At 36.6% G+C, this 18,240-nt stretch overlaps 1 protein-coding gene and 1 long non-coding RNA gene across 9 annotated transcripts in view; both read left to right on the top strand.

Annotated features, from left to right (window-relative positions):
* The window catches only part of LOC133529127 (uncharacterized), a 229,284-nt gene that overhangs the window by 191,660 nt on the left and 19,384 nt on the right, over nucleotides 1-18,240 (top strand). The gene's annotated exons all lie outside the window — the stretch shown is intronic.
* LOC133529109 (T-box transcription factor TBX3-like) overlaps nucleotides 1-18,240 on the top strand; it is a 147,768-nt gene that overhangs the window by 116,982 nt on the left and 12,546 nt on the right. For 4 of the 8 annotated variants that reach the window (XM_061866739.1, XM_061866738.1, XM_061866737.1 and 1 more), the window contains one exon: nucleotides 17,496-17,642. In XM_061866739.1, coding sequence (XP_061722723.1) covers nucleotides 17,496-17,642 — 147 coding nt within the window. Of the gene's footprint in view, nucleotides 1-17,483; nucleotides 17,643-18,240 lie in introns of all 8 variants that reach the window. The other 4 variants (XM_061866736.1, XM_061866732.1, XM_061866735.1 and 1 more) reach the window with 1 other exon arrangement.

Here is an 18,240-nt window from a genome sequence, read left to right as displayed (position 1 = left end):
GGTGTCGCCATCTAATCGAGTATAGACCAAAGATATCGCCGTCTATTCGGGCATACATTTATCTTATACGGAGTTATATATACCTTTGCGATCATTTATATTTCAATTGCATTACTCATCTAAATTTGAAAATATCTAGGACAGAAAATGAGTACTAGGGGTGAACATGGGTTGTTGTAAGATGAAGATGCAACCTACGGCCCGATTCGAAGAATGAGAAACGATAACGATAAGTTCTGGTTTGGATAAGTTTTCATTTAGATACCGTTTGTATGTCGTATAATTAGATTTTTAGAAATATCGTAGATAGATCTTATTCCGATCACAGCGGAATCGAAATTAACGTCAATATTGCATGTCGTTTGGTTATCGATCTTTTAAAGATCTTTCCAAGATCTTAAACGTATCTTAATCATTCTTCGAATCGGGCCATTAGTAGCGGTGCTCACGCCGTAGAATTTTACAAGTAAAGATACGCGTAAAATAACCGCTTCATAATGCGGTGTCTATAGGCTGTGATCCTGTGTAACTTTATATATTAGGAAAAATATGTCTTTGTGTGTTATTCCGCTTCGTGTGAGCTATGCGATAAATGTGAAATTTCAATTGAACAATCGGCGGAAGAGGATATTGATAATTTACTGACACTACCGTCTATACTTGAGAGCAATGAAAATTGGTCATTTTGTTTAGGAATTTCCTTATAACTAGTGTCTCTTCTCGTGTCCGTCCTTCAATATTTACTTCGACGGTTAAATATTATTCTCTCAAGTCTCAAGTTAAAAACTAGTCTCGTTTTCGCGGTCCACTAATTTAATTTAAGCTATGTATCTATCTATCGAGTTAGTCTGTAAGTTGTGTTTGACCAAACAACACTTTTACTTAAGCAATATTCTATTTTATTTATCAAATCCATCCGTCCGTAGGTACATAATAATATGTGGTATGAACGATATGAGTAATTTTGTCATTCTTTCGTTTTATTCTTATATTCTTAGGCAACTATAATTTCTATCCAGTCACTGTCAAAAGTAATGTCACTACCACTGGAACATACTGTCTGATAGGCATCGTTAGGAAAACGGACTAATCCCAATAAGGCCTAGTTTACCCTCTGGGTTGGAAGGTCGGATGGCAGTCAGTTGCTTTCGTAAAAACTAGGGCCTACGTCAATTCTCGGGATTAGTTACCAAGCGGACCCCATCAGGCTCACATGAGCCGTGGAAAAAAGCCGGGACAGCGCGAGGAAGATGACTGCAAGACTAACTCATATAAAAAATAATCCAAAAATTAAGATCTAAAGGGACACATAGTTTTTTCGATAGCGTGACGTGACGTACGTTTTGTATGGGATTTAGAAACAGCGCGCCAAGCGGGACGTTTTGGAAACTCAAAATCCCATACAGAATGAGAGAATGCAAATTAGGATATTTAAAATATAACTCCTCTGGAGTCGCAGGCGTACATAGGCTATGGTGACTGCTTACCATCAGGCGGGCCGTTTGCTTGTTTGTCACCAACGTAGTATAAAAAGATCCAAGTACGTGGGTTTATAATATAAGATAACTCAAACCAACAGAACGTCACCACTGATGGAGTTACCAGAGCCAAACAGAAGTGTCAAGTAGGTCTGTACTCTGTACTCTGCACACTGCGCTCGTGTTACCTGGAAACCGATACGCACGCCGCCGACATACAAAACCAATTAACATTAGGTAGCTTTACCGATGGTTCGGTCAATACTTCTTTATGAATGGGTTTTAAAATTATTTCGTTTAAAGCACAGACGACACAGACTCGCGGTGTCTGTGCAAACGAAAAAAAAACCGGTCAAATTGATAACATCCTCCTTTTTTCAAGTCGCTTGAAAAATAGAGTCACCTACGTTTTAAATGACGAATGTTGGTTTCGAGCTGTTTTGGGGATCTTAGATCATGAGCCGTGCGCGATGGTTGATCGTTGATCGACCAAGACTGTGATTACCCAATCGTCGAGAATTACTTACTCTTATTTCTTATTGTTGTCAATAGGGTTGCACACAACAACAACTCACACTACCTCATTTGCTAAGAGCTGGCGTACCCTAATATTAAGTACAGTTTTTTTTTCATACACAGCATATTTTTGCCAAGGAACAATTTTGAGCTTTTGACATGCTAAGCAGTAGATAATATTTTAATACCAGGCTTTGGCATCCTTAACTTACTCAGTTAAAGTCTTAAATTCATATTCTTCTTCTCTCGTGTCGAGGTGCCCCTAAACCGTGGATGCCCACCGGTGCTGACAGCCCGGACCGCGGCGTCTCTCAGGTCAGATTCAAAGGGCCTACCGCGAACCACGTTCGACGTGTTGCCTCCCTGTTACACTTACGTACGAATTTACAAGTCCGACAAAGAGGTAACACGTCGCGTGTTTCGCGTTAAGCCATCAGAGCACGAGTGCGGGCACGCGGGGCTATCCAGCAGTCTTGGTCATATTAATGTCAATCAATAACCAATGAGCTTTGTTTTTAAAATATATACTAATTCTTAAAAACTCATTCATATGCCTACCTACCCATTAAAAGCCAAATTAATATCGCTGTGTGATTCAAAAGATGCAGAGTCGCTATGATTCGGCTTCATGCATTTTTTTCTGTACTTCCCTTTTGATTAGTATTGTATTTTATTACCTATATTAAAAAAAATACTTACTTATAAATATGATGATGATGGAGAAATGTACCTATATGTGATTCATGCAATTATCAAGTCAAATTATGTATTTGCATGTATAAAAAGTATTTTAATGTTATTAACGGTCAATTTGCAATACTTATCGGTTCGCATTTTCGATAAGAAAATATGACCCAAATAAATAAAGGAAATGTGGAAGTTTGACCACACAAGTCGGTACAGTTATTATTGCCAAGTACGATTTGACAAGTCAATTTAAGGTGTCATTCCATTTCCGAATGGAGACAGTGACCGTCTCGAACGTTCCGCTGCGATCTCAATTTAATCGTATCCTAATGGCGGCTAATATAGGAGCCCCGCGTAGTGGGGCTTCGTCGACTCGAGGAACGAGGCAATGATTTTCACGATTCACGATATGCCTCAGAATTTCATGACCTGCCCGATTTTACGATCAGCCGCCGACAGACATAAGTAGAAGGCTCAATTTTAAATAACAAGAAAAGTAACGCGATCGCACTGAAACACAACCGATGCTTACTTCAAAATTGACCGTGATCCTATGTAATTAAGGTTTAATTTCCGATGCATCAGAAATGCAATGCCACTCGTAACCTAAATTCGCGTGCATATTTTAATTATTTTTATGACGTAATTAGCAACCCTGTAAGCCATTCGGTAAGGCGATACAGATAATCTCGGCGTCGTAACTTCTGATTGGGTCGTACAACGAGACTTTCTCAGGCCATCCGATTTGCGTTTGTAATTATTGTGTATAATTCTGCACAAAAGTAGTACAACTTTACCTACATGAAATACAATTTAATATTTCTATGGAATTGATTTACAAGCTTACGTCAACATCGTACGCAACGTAAAGCGTCGTGTTCTTTAAAAATGTTTCTGTCTTCCCATACGATACGATGCTGCTGGTTTCAGCGTATAGCCTTTATCGATACCCCCCTTATTCATAAACGTCTACTAAAGTTGACAAGCCGCTAATAACCGTTTGTCCCTTTCATCATACCAATACGTCGGAAAGGGACAAACGATTATTAGCGGCTTGTCAACTTTAGTAGACGTTTATGAATAAGGGGGTTACTTAGGGCCTTGTGTGTGTGATCAAGTAATCTAAATAGTTATATCGTAGTGCTTTATATTTTGTGTGACGTCAACAACTTTATGCAACTGACTATTCCTTGTCAAATCGCGCAAATCTTTTTCTCGTGCGGTAGGTATTATTCCTACTAAATAATTGGCAAGATTGTTCTATAGGTACTAATACACAAACATGAAGCCTAACTAACCTTTTAAAGAGTAATTTCTTATATTAAGTTAAATAACATTACTTCATCAAAATAAAACCATAACTTGTTAATAGTCATACTACTGTTGCATGGTCACTATTATTGTTCATTAGTATGTACTTACGAGTACAATACATACGCAGCCTTCCCATATTTAAAACCAAGCACGTATGGGTATCGTATATCATAGTAGGTACAGTGGTACAGACGGTGCCAAAGCCCTCTAGTTAGTACAAATTTAATTTATTTTCACTTGTCTAAAGCTTAAAATAGCTTTATCTTTTCTGTTTTTATACTTATAGTAGGTATCTACTTACGTAAGAGGTTTTAGGACTTGACCAAAAATAGATCAAAGATGAAGTACAAATTTGATGCCCCAAGGGCCTATTTTAGATTTAATCCATCCATCCATTCCATGATGGTCCATTATGTAAATAAAGTATTTGATGTTACTTAGACCGGTATTGGCAAACGGTTTGTAGAGAAGAGCCAAGTCGCATTAGGAATCATCACTCATAAAACTTTATTTGAGTGATGGAGCCCTAAGTGGATTTGAGTGTCTTGCAGAGTAGCCGCATGCATGTCCAAGGAGCCGCATGCAGCTCGCAAGCCGCGGTTTGCCGACTGACCTAGACCAAGAATTCCGATCACCTAACACTTGCGCGCTCGACCATACCGCGGCACCTGTGTCGGCAACTTGAAAGCGCGGCGCGCGGGCGCAAATATTTATTTTAATTTAGACCCCGGCGGCGATCGCTCGTTAATCGCTAATGGCCTGCTTGCGATTGTTTCAGCAGTGACGTCACGTCCGTGACGTCAGCTGAATAATCCGATTGGCTAGAGTATATCATGATTTACTTTAATTACTCATCCTCCTAGCGTCCCGGCTTCATGCCACGGCTCATGGGAGCCTAGTGTTCGCTTGGTTACTTCTTTATGTAGAATCAATGAATGAATAATCTAAGCTAACTTTGCGCCGCCTGGAGTAGAACAAAGTGAAAGACCTGTCCTTATAAACGTCATATTCTACAAAAATCGAATTCCCCTGGATATTCGCTAATGCCCAGGAAATTCCGCTTTATTATCATTTCATTTTTGGTGTCTGTGTAACTCGTGCCATGTTCTATGCCTATGTCCATGTTCTATGTCTAAATGCCGTGCAGAGTTAGCTTGGTCCGACTCTAACTTGAACTTTTGACTAAAAGAACTAACGGACCGATGAATGACAACAGCGCAAGAAGTTGCGGAGATCCTTGGGGGAGGCTTTTATCTATGGCCAGCAATTGACGTATTTTGACTGACTTGACTCGGGATAGAATGTTCGATAAGCAGAGACGCTTTCCAGATAGATTTTCGTACATTGACCCACCTGTTGCTATCTCTATTGCACGCGCGTGATTATATTGCTGTCCCGCCCATGATGCCGGTCGTCAATGTCACTGTGCGAGTGTCACAGCAATATAATGATTAAACAATTGTAGCCTTGGGGTATTTGCGATGTATATTTTACGTAGGTAGGATACAATTTTGATTTGTCAAAATAAAGATTCTAATTGGTATGGAATCGGAAACCTTTTTAAAGGCTGCTGGGCTGCTAAATTATTGAAAGCCTCGCAGACAGGCAACTCAAAACGCTACCGTGAAAACTTTATTATAAATTTATATATAGTTTACTTTTCAAGTAGGTATATTACAATGCGCTTAAGAACGTCAAATAAAGCTACGCCGGCTCTAGCCATAAACCTCTAACCCGAGAAGATTTAAATCCCGCCTAAACTGTAGCTGAGTATCCCAATATGGTACCGGCAAAAATTTAAAAAGTAACGTATCAATTATTCTCATAGACCATATAATTATCAATATTCATCCACAACAAGCTCCCAGCGTGTTTGCCCCAATATTTGCCCAAGCTTTTTGTGGTAAAAAGGGCATTAGTGAACCCTTCTATTGACACGGCTAAGGCGGTTTGCGTGTCAACAGCCGACGCAAATATTGGTCTGGCGGCCTCCGGTTTTGTTCTTTTACACTTAAGAGATATCGGCTTCCTCTGTTTATGGGATTATAGCTCACCTGCTTATGCTTATTTTGAAGTAAATTGTTTGAAATTTAATATAAATTTTCAAAATATTTAGATACGGAAACTCACTTGAACCCGATGGGTTCGAAATATGTCGAATAGCGACGAAAAATTCAAGTGAATAACTGTGCATCCAAATATTTTAGAATATGTCTCAGTTGTCTCACGAAAGTTTAATTTCGATAAATTAACATTGGCAAGAAGGCGAGTGTATAGGTATTTCATATATTGTGTAAAATTAAACAACTATTACATGTAATCACTATTATCTAACAAATACAAGGAGCACAGCTAGATTATTCATAGGTGCCGCCATATTGCCCGCCAAAAACAATCCTTTTGATTAACATTTTTGGTGTAACAACTATTTTTCAAAGATTACATTTATTACCACTTTACCCAGGGCCGGATTTAGGGGAGGGCAACCGGGGCTACTGCCCCGGGCCTCCACAAGAGGGGCCCCCCCACAATAGAGAATTCGGTAAATTTACCAATTATTTGGAAAAAAATTGGGGCCAGGGGGCCTCCACTCCTTTATTGCCCGAGGCCTCCAAACCTCTAAATCCGGCATTGACTTTACCACTTTTTAACGGTTGTAAATTCTTTTGTTATTATTTTTATTTAATTCATTATCATACTTATATATTTATCTTACATAAAGATATTTAGTAGGTTAATTAGTATTACATCAAAACATGGCATATTACACCGGATGCCTCAATGCAATACTATGGTCTAATCAATGACCTTATTTTTACTTAATATTAACAACTAGTATCAATATAAAAATAGTTTGCTGGCAAAAGGTGTTTTGCCAATAATAATGATATAAATTATCTTACATTGCTAACAATTGAATATTGAATCCCAGTCATTAAGTATACCTAGTTTTCACTGCCTACTGAATTTACGATTTTGTAATGTATGGAATTGTCTATATTGATGATATGGACACACTATGAATGGAATGCATAAATTGGCCTTGCATTTTTGCAGCTGAGTGTTAGTTGTATATAATATATGTAGTTTTGGTTAGTATTGATCATATCATATATAATGCATTAGGTACATATTATTCGTTGTACGAATGCGAAGAGTTTAATCACCTCTATTTTTATTTTAGAGACCACAGAGTGGAATATTTGCGATGATCAGACATCGGGTTAGCACGAGCGAATAAAAGTACAAGAACAAGACTTAATTATTACTACAATAATACAATATTAGCCTCTTAGGTAAAAGAATAGAAACAAATATATAGACGAAGAATCTTTTAATCAAACTCAAAAAGCATTCAGGTTAAATACCTACAAACGCCGAATAACAGTGACTTATTCACAAAAAAGCCTATAACTTATCGTATAATTCTGAAAATACTGCCTTTTAGTATCGCTTCACGATATTCGAAATCAAATCGATACGATGCTTTGCCGAAATCCCGTCCTTGCTTCGGCGAATTCCAAACATCTGCAATAAAAAACTTTTCCTATGGACTCGAATCACGTTTCAAACCGTTCCACGAATTAAAATTACAAAAAGCGAGAGCGAGCGAGCAAGATATTCGCAGGTGTGTTGAAAGAAGAGATCCGATATGCGACAACTGCAACGCCCCTGTACGAAGGAATAAAATTCAAAATAAGATTTGAAAGGATCTAAAAGGAAAAACAAACAGTTGGATTGGATTTCTCTAGGTTAGAGGGAGAGGGGTATGTTTCTGGCGGGTGGGTCGTCGAGATATGGAGTTATGCTGTGAATTAGCGAGTGTGGGGCGGAGATGAACTATCGAGCTATTGATAAGTATGCGGAAAAACTCTACAAAGTTAATCAAACGATTCTTTGAATAGTTTTTAAAATCGATATTTCTTATTTTCTTACTTTAACATCACGAAATACCTCTAAGCTCACTATTTTGTCACCCAACTTTGATTTAAGTAGGTATATTTAAAAACTATTACTGTTTTACCTAAAGTTAGCAAATCAACTCGTGGCTAATATTAGATTACCTAATGAATATTTTCGAATATAACGTTCATAATGTAATGATAGCTAGCCAGCATAAGTAAAAAATGGGTTTCATCGCCATTTAATGTATACGAAGACTAAGATAATGTCAGTTAAGGTAGAAGTACTAGTGCTCGACGCTGCACTAGTACTCGACATGGGCACTTTATATCAAAGTGACAAGGATTAAGTTCGAATACAGAAAAATCTTCGTTGTTCAAATTTAACCTATATTTCCATGAAATAACAAACAAACGTAGCGTGGTAAGCGCCTCGGATAGCCCCGAAGCTAAGACGTGTAACGCCATCTAGTGGACAATAGCGGAACTTCACCATAAGAAGTACGCTCTGTGACAGTGTTTTTAGTGTTTATTTATTTATTATATATTGGATTGCGATAATGATATTAATTAAATGACTTCTAAATTACGAACGTCTCTGTAATCATTTAAGTTAATAGCACCTGTCACATTAATTGAAAAAACATTTATTTTTATGTGACACAGAAGTTAATGTAAATTTCTTACCCCAGAGACATAAGATTTTTCTTATTATTCTTAGTTTAGTATTTTTAGGTTATATTTAGTGATCTATTCAAATTCTCGGAATTTACTATTTGTGCAAGAAAAAGGGATTTTGAATTTCGAGCGCTCGATTTCGTGTGGCTTCCTTTAATATATCCCCACTTGACTCCCATTTTCTATTGCTTGTATTTCAATAATATCAATTTTATCGTATTCCACAGATTTTAGAGAGACAAAATCGAGCGACAACTTACAAGTACAATGTGTAGTGTAGAGTTACATTTTAAGCATTTACATTTGCATGTAAACGGTTAAAAAAGCAATATCTCAACAATCTTTCAGTCATATTTCTAGCAAATTATTATTTCACAACACATTTGCAATTTTTAATTACAACGTTTTCCACCTTAAAATTTACCTACTCGCAATAAAAAAACTATGAAAAAGCGCAAAATTAAACCAAATCGGATATGAAATCATATCTTTCCAACATCTAACCCGCCGCGTCTGACTCATTCTTACGTCATCTTAATTAGAGACAAATTTGGTAATTCTTTTTATGAGCCGTGCGCGTATCGAAAGCTTAGTGAAGTGCCGACGCTGGCGCCATCTCTGGCCAGTTACCTACATAATCTGTCTTATTGGCTTAGGGCTGGGTGAAGAGATATCGATAGAGTTAATTGAATTTTGAGTATGAATATTTATGAATAAATGTATTCTAGTGCCTTTTGTTGTGCATGTACACCGCAGTTAACTTTTGTGCCATTTTTACTTTTTATGGAACAACTATGAATCAATATTGTGCACCAGTGAGTATGTATGTAAGTTACGTAATGTAACCGTGTTGCACAGTTTTGCTGTGTCGTGTGGGTAGTGGGTACATCTTAATATAGAGATGAAAAGAGTAGTTTCTGTGTTTATTATAACGTTTCAGTTTATTTTGTTGTCAAGATTTGTTATCATAGCGTGATACAGATTACATTTTCATTGCAATAAGACGTCTTTTTACAAGCCTTTATTTACTTTCACCTGACCGTTGTCTGTATGTAATCAAATCTTGCAAGTTAAATTTGATCCACTTCCCGGTTTCAGATTGAGCTGAAAATTTGCATACATATGTAAGTCGGGTGACAATGCAATATTATGGTACCATCGAGCTGATCTGATGATGGAGACAAGAGGTGGACATAGGAACTCTGTGATAAAACAACGCAACCTAATTGTGTTTGGGGTTTTTAGAATTTGCTCGATGCTAATACTCATCGAGCAACTTGCCTGTGGAAAGAAAAGTACAGTCAGCGATAAAAGCTTGTACCAAAAATGAAATTTTTGCCAAAAACTTATTATTAACGTATATAATATTAACATGTCGTGTTAAACTGAATGAGTTACCTGCCGCGTGGTATTAATTGCTTCAGCAAATTAACAAGCTACAATAAAGCAAATCAGATCACAATAACTAGAAAACGATAAATTAGTCCCGCAATTCATAATTCTCTTAAATCATTCCGAGTGGCTGATAATGGTTCTTAAGAACTGAGCGATTATTTTTAATCGATACTTTAGCATCGATAGCGGACCACACCGCCGCTCGATTTACATTTTAATATGTTGTCCAACCGTAAAATAAAGAAATTGGACGAATGAGCAATGCCTTTGAAAGGACTTAAATGCCAAGTACCTAAAAAGATATACGTTGTTTTAGATGGGACTCGAACGATTAAACTCTATCACGATTCTCGTAATTATTTATATTTTTAATGTGCTGGCTGGAATGAAGTCGCCGGTTCGTTAGAGAAAAAAGTGATGTCATATTGCCGGTGGTCTATGAAATGGCGAGTTGATGGAATGATTATTGGGTATTGTTTGATTATTTGTTAATGGGATTAAACTTTGTTATGGATTTTGATGACCGTTTTGTGTACACAACATACTATGTTTGTGAACATTTAAATTATGTTACGCGCGTTTATTGTTTCACGTAATGCTTACAAACTACTCATTACTTAGTCTATTGATTATTAGGTCAAACGTAAAATTTTCATAGAAGATTCCATTTTCAGGCTGTCTAGAGAGCCTAGCCAAGATCATAATCGTTAAAAGAAAACGCCGATCGAAAATTAAATAATGTATGGAAAAAGTCAATAGTCGTCTTTTCTTTTGGTTTAAAGCTTGTAGATGTACAATTGTCATCTTGGCTAGGCCCCTAGTGCCCCCTTGTGCAGATCGGAGACTTCATAATATTATTATGTGCGTGTAATGTAGATAACCAAATTGTGTCAAATATTAATTTGTCCATGCAGACGATGTAAATGTATGTATGTTTGGTACATTATTGCACACAAAAAAGTTAACACAAAAATTACAGTACTGAAACGATATAAGAATTATGTACAAAGATGAACACGGACAAGCTCCTGCATACAACACTACGTTCCGCGCGAGCCTTGTTACTATTTTTCCATATTAGTTCTATACGTATGAAATATGTCACCTACTACTTTTATGACTTCTAAACGTAAAGACAAACTTTCTTGGTGAATCTGCACCGAAATCCGACTACAATGAAAGCATAATAAAGGCATCTTATTTTAAGCGATACCTTGTTATTGTTGTCCTGCGCATCTATTTAGGTATAAACGTACTTTTACCAAACTTTCTTTCCCACCATCACTTCATACACAATAAGAAACGCAACACCGTTTAAATGGACGGAAGCCGTAATCAAATGGTTTGTCAAAATTAAAACAATTTAAACGAATCAAGCAGCGATTTGTATGGGGGAGACGCAATTAGGTAATAAAATGTTTAATGCAATCACAGGCCGAGATGTATGCTGGCTATGTTTTTGTTAGTCTATTTATAATATTGTCTTCGTTTAACGCGTTAGTTATCTATGAAATAAAACTATTTAAACTGATATATCGATTATATTTAATTTAAAATACATCCCGACGTTTCGGACCTTTTACAGCGTTCGTGATCAACGAGCGACTGAGGAAAAATATTCACCTCAGTCAAAATTACAATGTGCAAAACTACCCACATACAAAAAAAACTAACAAAAACTATAAATTTGAAGAATTAATTTGAATTTGAAGGTTATACAAGCAAAAATATACTTATAAAGCTAGTTATATATAACAAGTATTTTAAGTAACATTACCATACTCGAACACACCCAACTTTTATCAATAGAAAAAAAACGCGAAATCCAAATTTTCTATGGGAGATTGTACATTCCTTCGCGCCTACATATTTTAATTTTGCCGCCTTTTTCTACTGATAAAGTGGTTTGCCAGAGTAAATACTTAAACGTCCACACCATTCAATTGTTCCTTTATTAGATGGACAACTTACTGGATCTTAAGCTGGTGGTAAAGAAAAACCATATTCCCTATTAAAGTTTGGTTATTTCCCAATCTCAATGGCCTCACGCCACATTCTGGGAATATAGGGAGCACTACTTCGATTGTATGGTGTTTTGAGCGTCGACGTCTAGTCAACGCTATGGAAAATAGCGTCGCTGCGCAGTTGCGGTAACGTTGCGTCGAGCCAGCAGTTGACTAGACGCCGACGCTCGGGAGACGCTAGGTGTGGGTGGACTATATCGATATCTATAACACAGTTGGTATATGTTGCAATAAACCAGATAAAAATCACAATATCAAATTATTTATTCCCAATACAGCAAAAACAAAATCAAATCCGTTGAATATTGATACACCACGACCTTATACATTAAACAATAAGAGCTGTTTTGCGATGTATTATTCACGACGTGCTTTTAGAATACTAATGTATGTTTTGCATACAAACGCATTTTTGCTATACCTTGTCAAACATAACAATAGTCAATTCAAATATAGGCTCTATACAGTTCAGTTAAAGTCAACCTTTGTACGTTTATTTTATGTCCAAGAATGCTCTAGGCCACAATGTAGATAATACGTGAAGATTTGCGTCTCATTTGTATGGATATGAATATGAACTTCCTTGCTTATTACTGTGTTGAAATGACTGAGCTATTTCCATGAAAATATTATTTTAAGTCCAAAAAGCGCATACGCATTAAGTACGTCCACACTAGTAGAATTGCTCCATGATTCATGATGTTTCTACACAGTTACATCGATTTAAACTTACACGATTTTCACACATTATTAACGGGACTAAATCGTACTTTTTAAGCCTTTTTTAGTATCGTTACACGATTAAGTACCGTTAGAGTAAATAATGATCTTCAGAGTTGATTATATCATTCTAATTACTATTAAAAAGTATTACAAACATTTTGTAATTATCGTTTTAAAAGATGCTTACAAAAGAATGTGTTGCAGCTAAAACTAGCGCCACCTAGTGGCAACTAGCAGAGCTAACAAACTTATTTACAAACGTTGATCTCTCAAAAAATATTTATTCCAGCTTGTTATATATTCCAGAAATCCTCCTTTTGTGACATGGAATATGTAAATAAAATGAATATATTTAAATTCTCATTTTAAGTGAATTGTACAAATTCGAATAAAGAATCTTTAAACCGAGAAATCAACTAGATTCACCGAATTAATTACGGTGGCTCATACTCTTTATATACTCGTATGAGTTTTGCTTATTCAGAAAAGTCTCTGGTTTGCTAAGAATTCTGCTTGCATTTAGTAATATTTTTCCAGAACGATACAGCACTATCAAGATTTGAACCCATATTTTTTTAAGCACCACAAACAAAAGTAAGGTAGATTAAAAAAAAATCTATATGCAACTTTGCACCCCGAAACCTCTTCCGTATTCCGTATAAGTACATGACACTCCCAACCCCGTATTACGGCACAGCCTAATGCACTATAATTTGTGGCACACCATCATTACCGAAACCGCTGAGTTTCGGACGTATTGTACGTAATACGCGGTGAATATTTTATACAGCCAGAGGTTAGATAAAGTGTGGTCGGAATTAGGAATATCTATAAAATTAGGAAAACTACACCCGCCTTAGAGAAGGGTGGAACTTTCCTTACCTACATAACTTTACGAGACAGTTTTTCTTGTAAGTAGGCGATCCAATTCTTAAGCTACTTAGTACAGAAGAGTGTGGATTGTTTACCCCGATAACATACAGTCGAGTTCACGTTATATTTATGTAATTTACACGCATTATCATATGCACAAATTTAAAAAGTGAAGTGGCAATGAGGGTTGAACTGTAGATTATTTGGACGGCTAAAGTATCCAAAATGCATTTATAGCAAAGAACATTTTAGATGCTTTCATGCATTCCTTTCACTCGACCACATAATTGACCGCAAAAAAAAAATTGTTATTTTTAAATAATAATTGGACGTGTATTGTTTGGCTAATTGACAGAGTTTCGTGCACTATTCAACATTGCCATATTCGTTTCCTAATTAATAGCAACCTGAATACCTATGACAATCCAATCGATAAATGCATATAATTGGAAAGAAATTGCGATGCACTATAATAGGGCAATTAGGGCTAGCTTCCTATGACGGCGGCGCCGGCGCTAGATGGTCATCGCCTCATGTAACATTCAACAGCGTACGCGATAATCACCTTTAATAACTTAAAGCAGGGGTCACTAATTAGTTTCTTCAGGGGTCCGGTTTTTAAAGGGCCATCGCGGTTTCTTTTTAATTGAGTTTATTAAATAAGCAACTATACAGCACAAAATAGGTCGGCGGTCTGGATGCGGACCGCGTCCGCCATTTGATGACCCCTGACTTAGGGTGCGCAGGACGCTTTCGATTGTAAATTGCGATGCGGGTATTATGGAAATGTCTGTTAAGTTCTCGCATTACAATAATTATTTCTATAATTAATAGAATTGTGAATATCTTGACAAGTATTTTTTTTTGTCAGCCGGGCTTTTTATCTTTCAGCCTACTTGCGCGGTATCGGTATGTGACTTATTTTACGGCAGCTGACATAAGACGATCTTTTTTTTAGGGTGACTATATTCGATAACTAACATATCAGTGGATATCCCCAAGATAGAAAAGTTACGCAAAACAGATAAGTACCTACTCTACAAGAGAACTATCGACTATGTTTTACTTTGTCGCTCGATTATTACAAGACCAATGCCAAAGATGTAATTCTAAGAGTGTAATTTAGTCCTGTGTCGAAAGATGGCAGTAAATTTAGTTGACTACAAAATTGACTTTGACAATACGCCTCTATACTAAATTCTCTTTGCCAATACAGACTTCGAATTTCGATATTTATAGCTGTAAGTAAACTTAGTATTTTTTTCCCTTGATGTATTACTTCAGTCTCTTAAAAACATGGCCAACACTTAATTTTCACGTCAAGCGCCTGACCACAATATTTCAATTATCACCCCACCCTGGTACGTGTACGTACATCGTAAGTCAAAATAATCGCGCTCCCTTCACCTTTCCAGTGACGAACGGCCTTAAATACTGCAATTAATTAAAAAAGTAACATGTAATCGTCAGTAAAAAAAAGTGTGGGCTCACGTGTAATTTTTTTTTTTTTTTTGTGCTCAGTTGAGTAGAACGTATAGATAAAGCCGTCAGTTAGAAGGAAAAAACGCTATTAAAAGGTATGAAGTTCCTAAATGTGGTGTTTTTGCGGCATATATTATTAACTCTATTTAAACACAGCTGGTAAATTTACACTTGCACCTTACTCTATAGTTATAAGGCATACACGACACTACAGATTTGTTTTTACTAGGACTAAAAGAAAAATAATTAATCTTAAAGTCAGTAACGCATCGGATTTTCATAATTGAAATGTAAATACATGCAAAAGCCAATTATATATGCTATTACATCGACAAGTGGCATCCATAAATAAATACTTAAATATAATTTTCTTCTATTCCCGGACGGTGGATAACTAATAGTAACTTATGCCACATTATGTTAATTGAGAACGAATTATTTTTTTGGGATGGAATAAAAATGTATTATAAGTTAGTATATGAAGACCATAACTAGGTATGTATATAATGCGTTTTTCGAAAGTATAATGTCCAGTTAAGAATCAATCTCCGCTTTTGGAAGTAGGTTAAACCTGTTAAACCTGATCTTAATATATTGAAAGAAGTGAAGATATATTTTGACACATATGCCCACGTATGGGACAGCCTTATATATCTCAGTAAATAAGACCAATTCTCGTCTCAAGTTAGGTATAATTATAAATAAATAGTAGAGATAATTATAGTACACGCCCTCGTATATCAGTCACTTAATAGCCTTCGTGTGCGATCGATCGTAATTTGACGACGATTTTCAACTACAAATTAAGTGTCTGCGGTGAAATAAAATTGTGGGTGATCGATTATACACTGTCGTAAGGTTACTGCGAATATAGGTAGAAGTTGAAAGGTGTTATATAAGCACACTAAGTACTACTAGCAACAGGTTAGATTAATATTAGTCGAGCTGTCTATCATATCATTAAACAGAGTTGAACATGCGTGGAGTCAGAGAGATTTGTGAGGGCGGCGAGAGTGAAGTGTCGGTGGTGAAATAAAATTGTGGGAGACATCGATTATGTAGTGTTGTTACACGGCTACTGCATATATATCAGTAGGTAACAATTGACATATGAGTAAGAAAGAAAGAAAATACATTTATTTATGACAAAACAAACACGGATGACAAAAATATGTTGACATTACAATGTATAACATTTAGCGCAAAATGCCATTAAAGGGTCACAACTCAGCATGTAGCTGGCAAAGCCAGCGCTGTTCTTCCGTCGTGAATAGAGTAAGAACTACTAGAGACACGGTGGATTAATATACTTAGAGGCAGCTGTCCATCGTATGACATCGATATTTGTAGATTCAGAGAAAGCATGCGTGGGCTATACGCTAAAATGTTTGAATTTGCGTTTTAGCAGTTTTGTCATAAAAAAACTACTTACGTATCAATATTTGTTAGGTGATTGATAATTATATGTTACCCTTATAACACATCGAGGTTACAATTAGTGTATTGTGAGGTATTAAAGCAGTGAGAAAAGTTTTGCCAGATATTTTACAAACTAGTCAAACTGGGGCCAATCGAATAGTTAATAATTTATAGAAACGATTGCTTGACTTTAAAGGTGACATTCGTATGTCCAATCCAGCCGCATTACTACTGCGACGTTACTGCATCGGTGTATACGCTAATATGGATTAAACGTCACAATCGTGGCAGTAATGCGGCGGCGGGAATTGGCAAATGCAGCGGCGACATCAACATGGCCGCAGTAATGTCACAACAGCTTTTTCAAAAAAAAAATTGAAGGCCTGTATCTCACAGATCCTAGTTCCTGGATCAATCATATTCAATCTCGATGCTAAAAAAGCCCCAAAAATTAGTATGGAAATTGTAGTTTCCACTACGTCACGCTCTTACAAGTGTTTTTTTTTTCACACTAAATCGTGATGTAATGTAACGGACATATTGGGACATTTTTTTTAAATGGTAGGATGAAGAATGCTAACGGTTCTGAGTATTATGAGCCTAAGAAAGTCCAGATTTGTAAGAATCAGGTTATCTGTATTTATTTTAGAAAACGCCCCTATTATTGCAGCTGCAGCAACTGCTGCTAGACACTTATTAACAGAAAGTAGGTTTCTGCACTGGGGGCCTAGACAAAATGAGAATCGTATATCGACAACAGGTCAAAGTCACGTGACTATTTCCATACATTATAGATCGTGTCATTCACTACGACGCGTGCCTTGACTCGTATTGACATGTTAATAAAGTTCAGATTTGACAAGTCTGTAAATTTTTTTTTATATTTGGCGTTTTTTATCACCGATCGTCATCTGGGCTAGGCCTCCTGATCATTCAAAATACCACCTGTTCCAATCATAAGCCCTCCGATCAAGTTCCTAAGCTGTTTGAAGTGTGTTACGCAGACGATCCTGAACTCGATGCACAAGTACCAGCCGCGGTTCCACCTGGTGCGGGCCAACGACATCCTCAAGCTGCCCTACTCCACGTTCAGGACGTACGTGTTCAAGGAGACAGAGTTCATCGCGGTCACGGCCTACCAGAATGAGAAGGTTAGTTGATATTGTTAGGGTTCCGTAGCCAAATGGCAAAAAACGGAACCCTTATAGATTCGTCATGTCCGTCTGTCTGTCCGATTATGTCACAGCCACTTTTTTTATCAAGCATACCTAATACCTTTGCCTACAAGAGATAGTTTAAGATTAAAGGAAAAATTGAAAATTTTGCTGCTTGGGCAATAACAAATGTCCATTTCCATGTGTCCTTTAATTTAAAATGTATCTTTAATTTAAATATTTAAGCTAAGTTATAGTTACATACTATAGCAACTTGCGCAGTTGCGGAAATATTTCAAAAAGTTCTCGGAAATTTCAGGAAAAAATCACAGGAAACAAAGGAAACTTTCATTTTAGTAATGGATCATTTCTATTTTCATACATAATATAGCTATGTAGTTGAACAACTACCCCACCTCGCACCAATCTAATTTGAATTTGGAATTTGCTGCACGAGAAAACCGTAAACAATTTCATTAGTGGTACATTTAGTTGTACATTACAAGTTTCAATAAAATTGGAAGTTTTCGGAAATTTCCGGAAAACTTCATAACAAATTAAGGAATATCTCATTTTGAAAACGGCACTCATTGTA

The sequence above is a fragment of the Cydia pomonella genome, chromosome 20 (genome assembly GCF_033807575.1).
Source record: "Cydia pomonella isolate Wapato2018A chromosome 20, ilCydPomo1, whole genome shotgun sequence".
NCBI classification, from domain to species: domain Eukaryota; kingdom Metazoa; phylum Arthropoda; class Insecta; order Lepidoptera; family Tortricidae; genus Cydia; species Cydia pomonella.
This window is presented reverse-complemented; position numbering and strand designations above follow the sequence as displayed.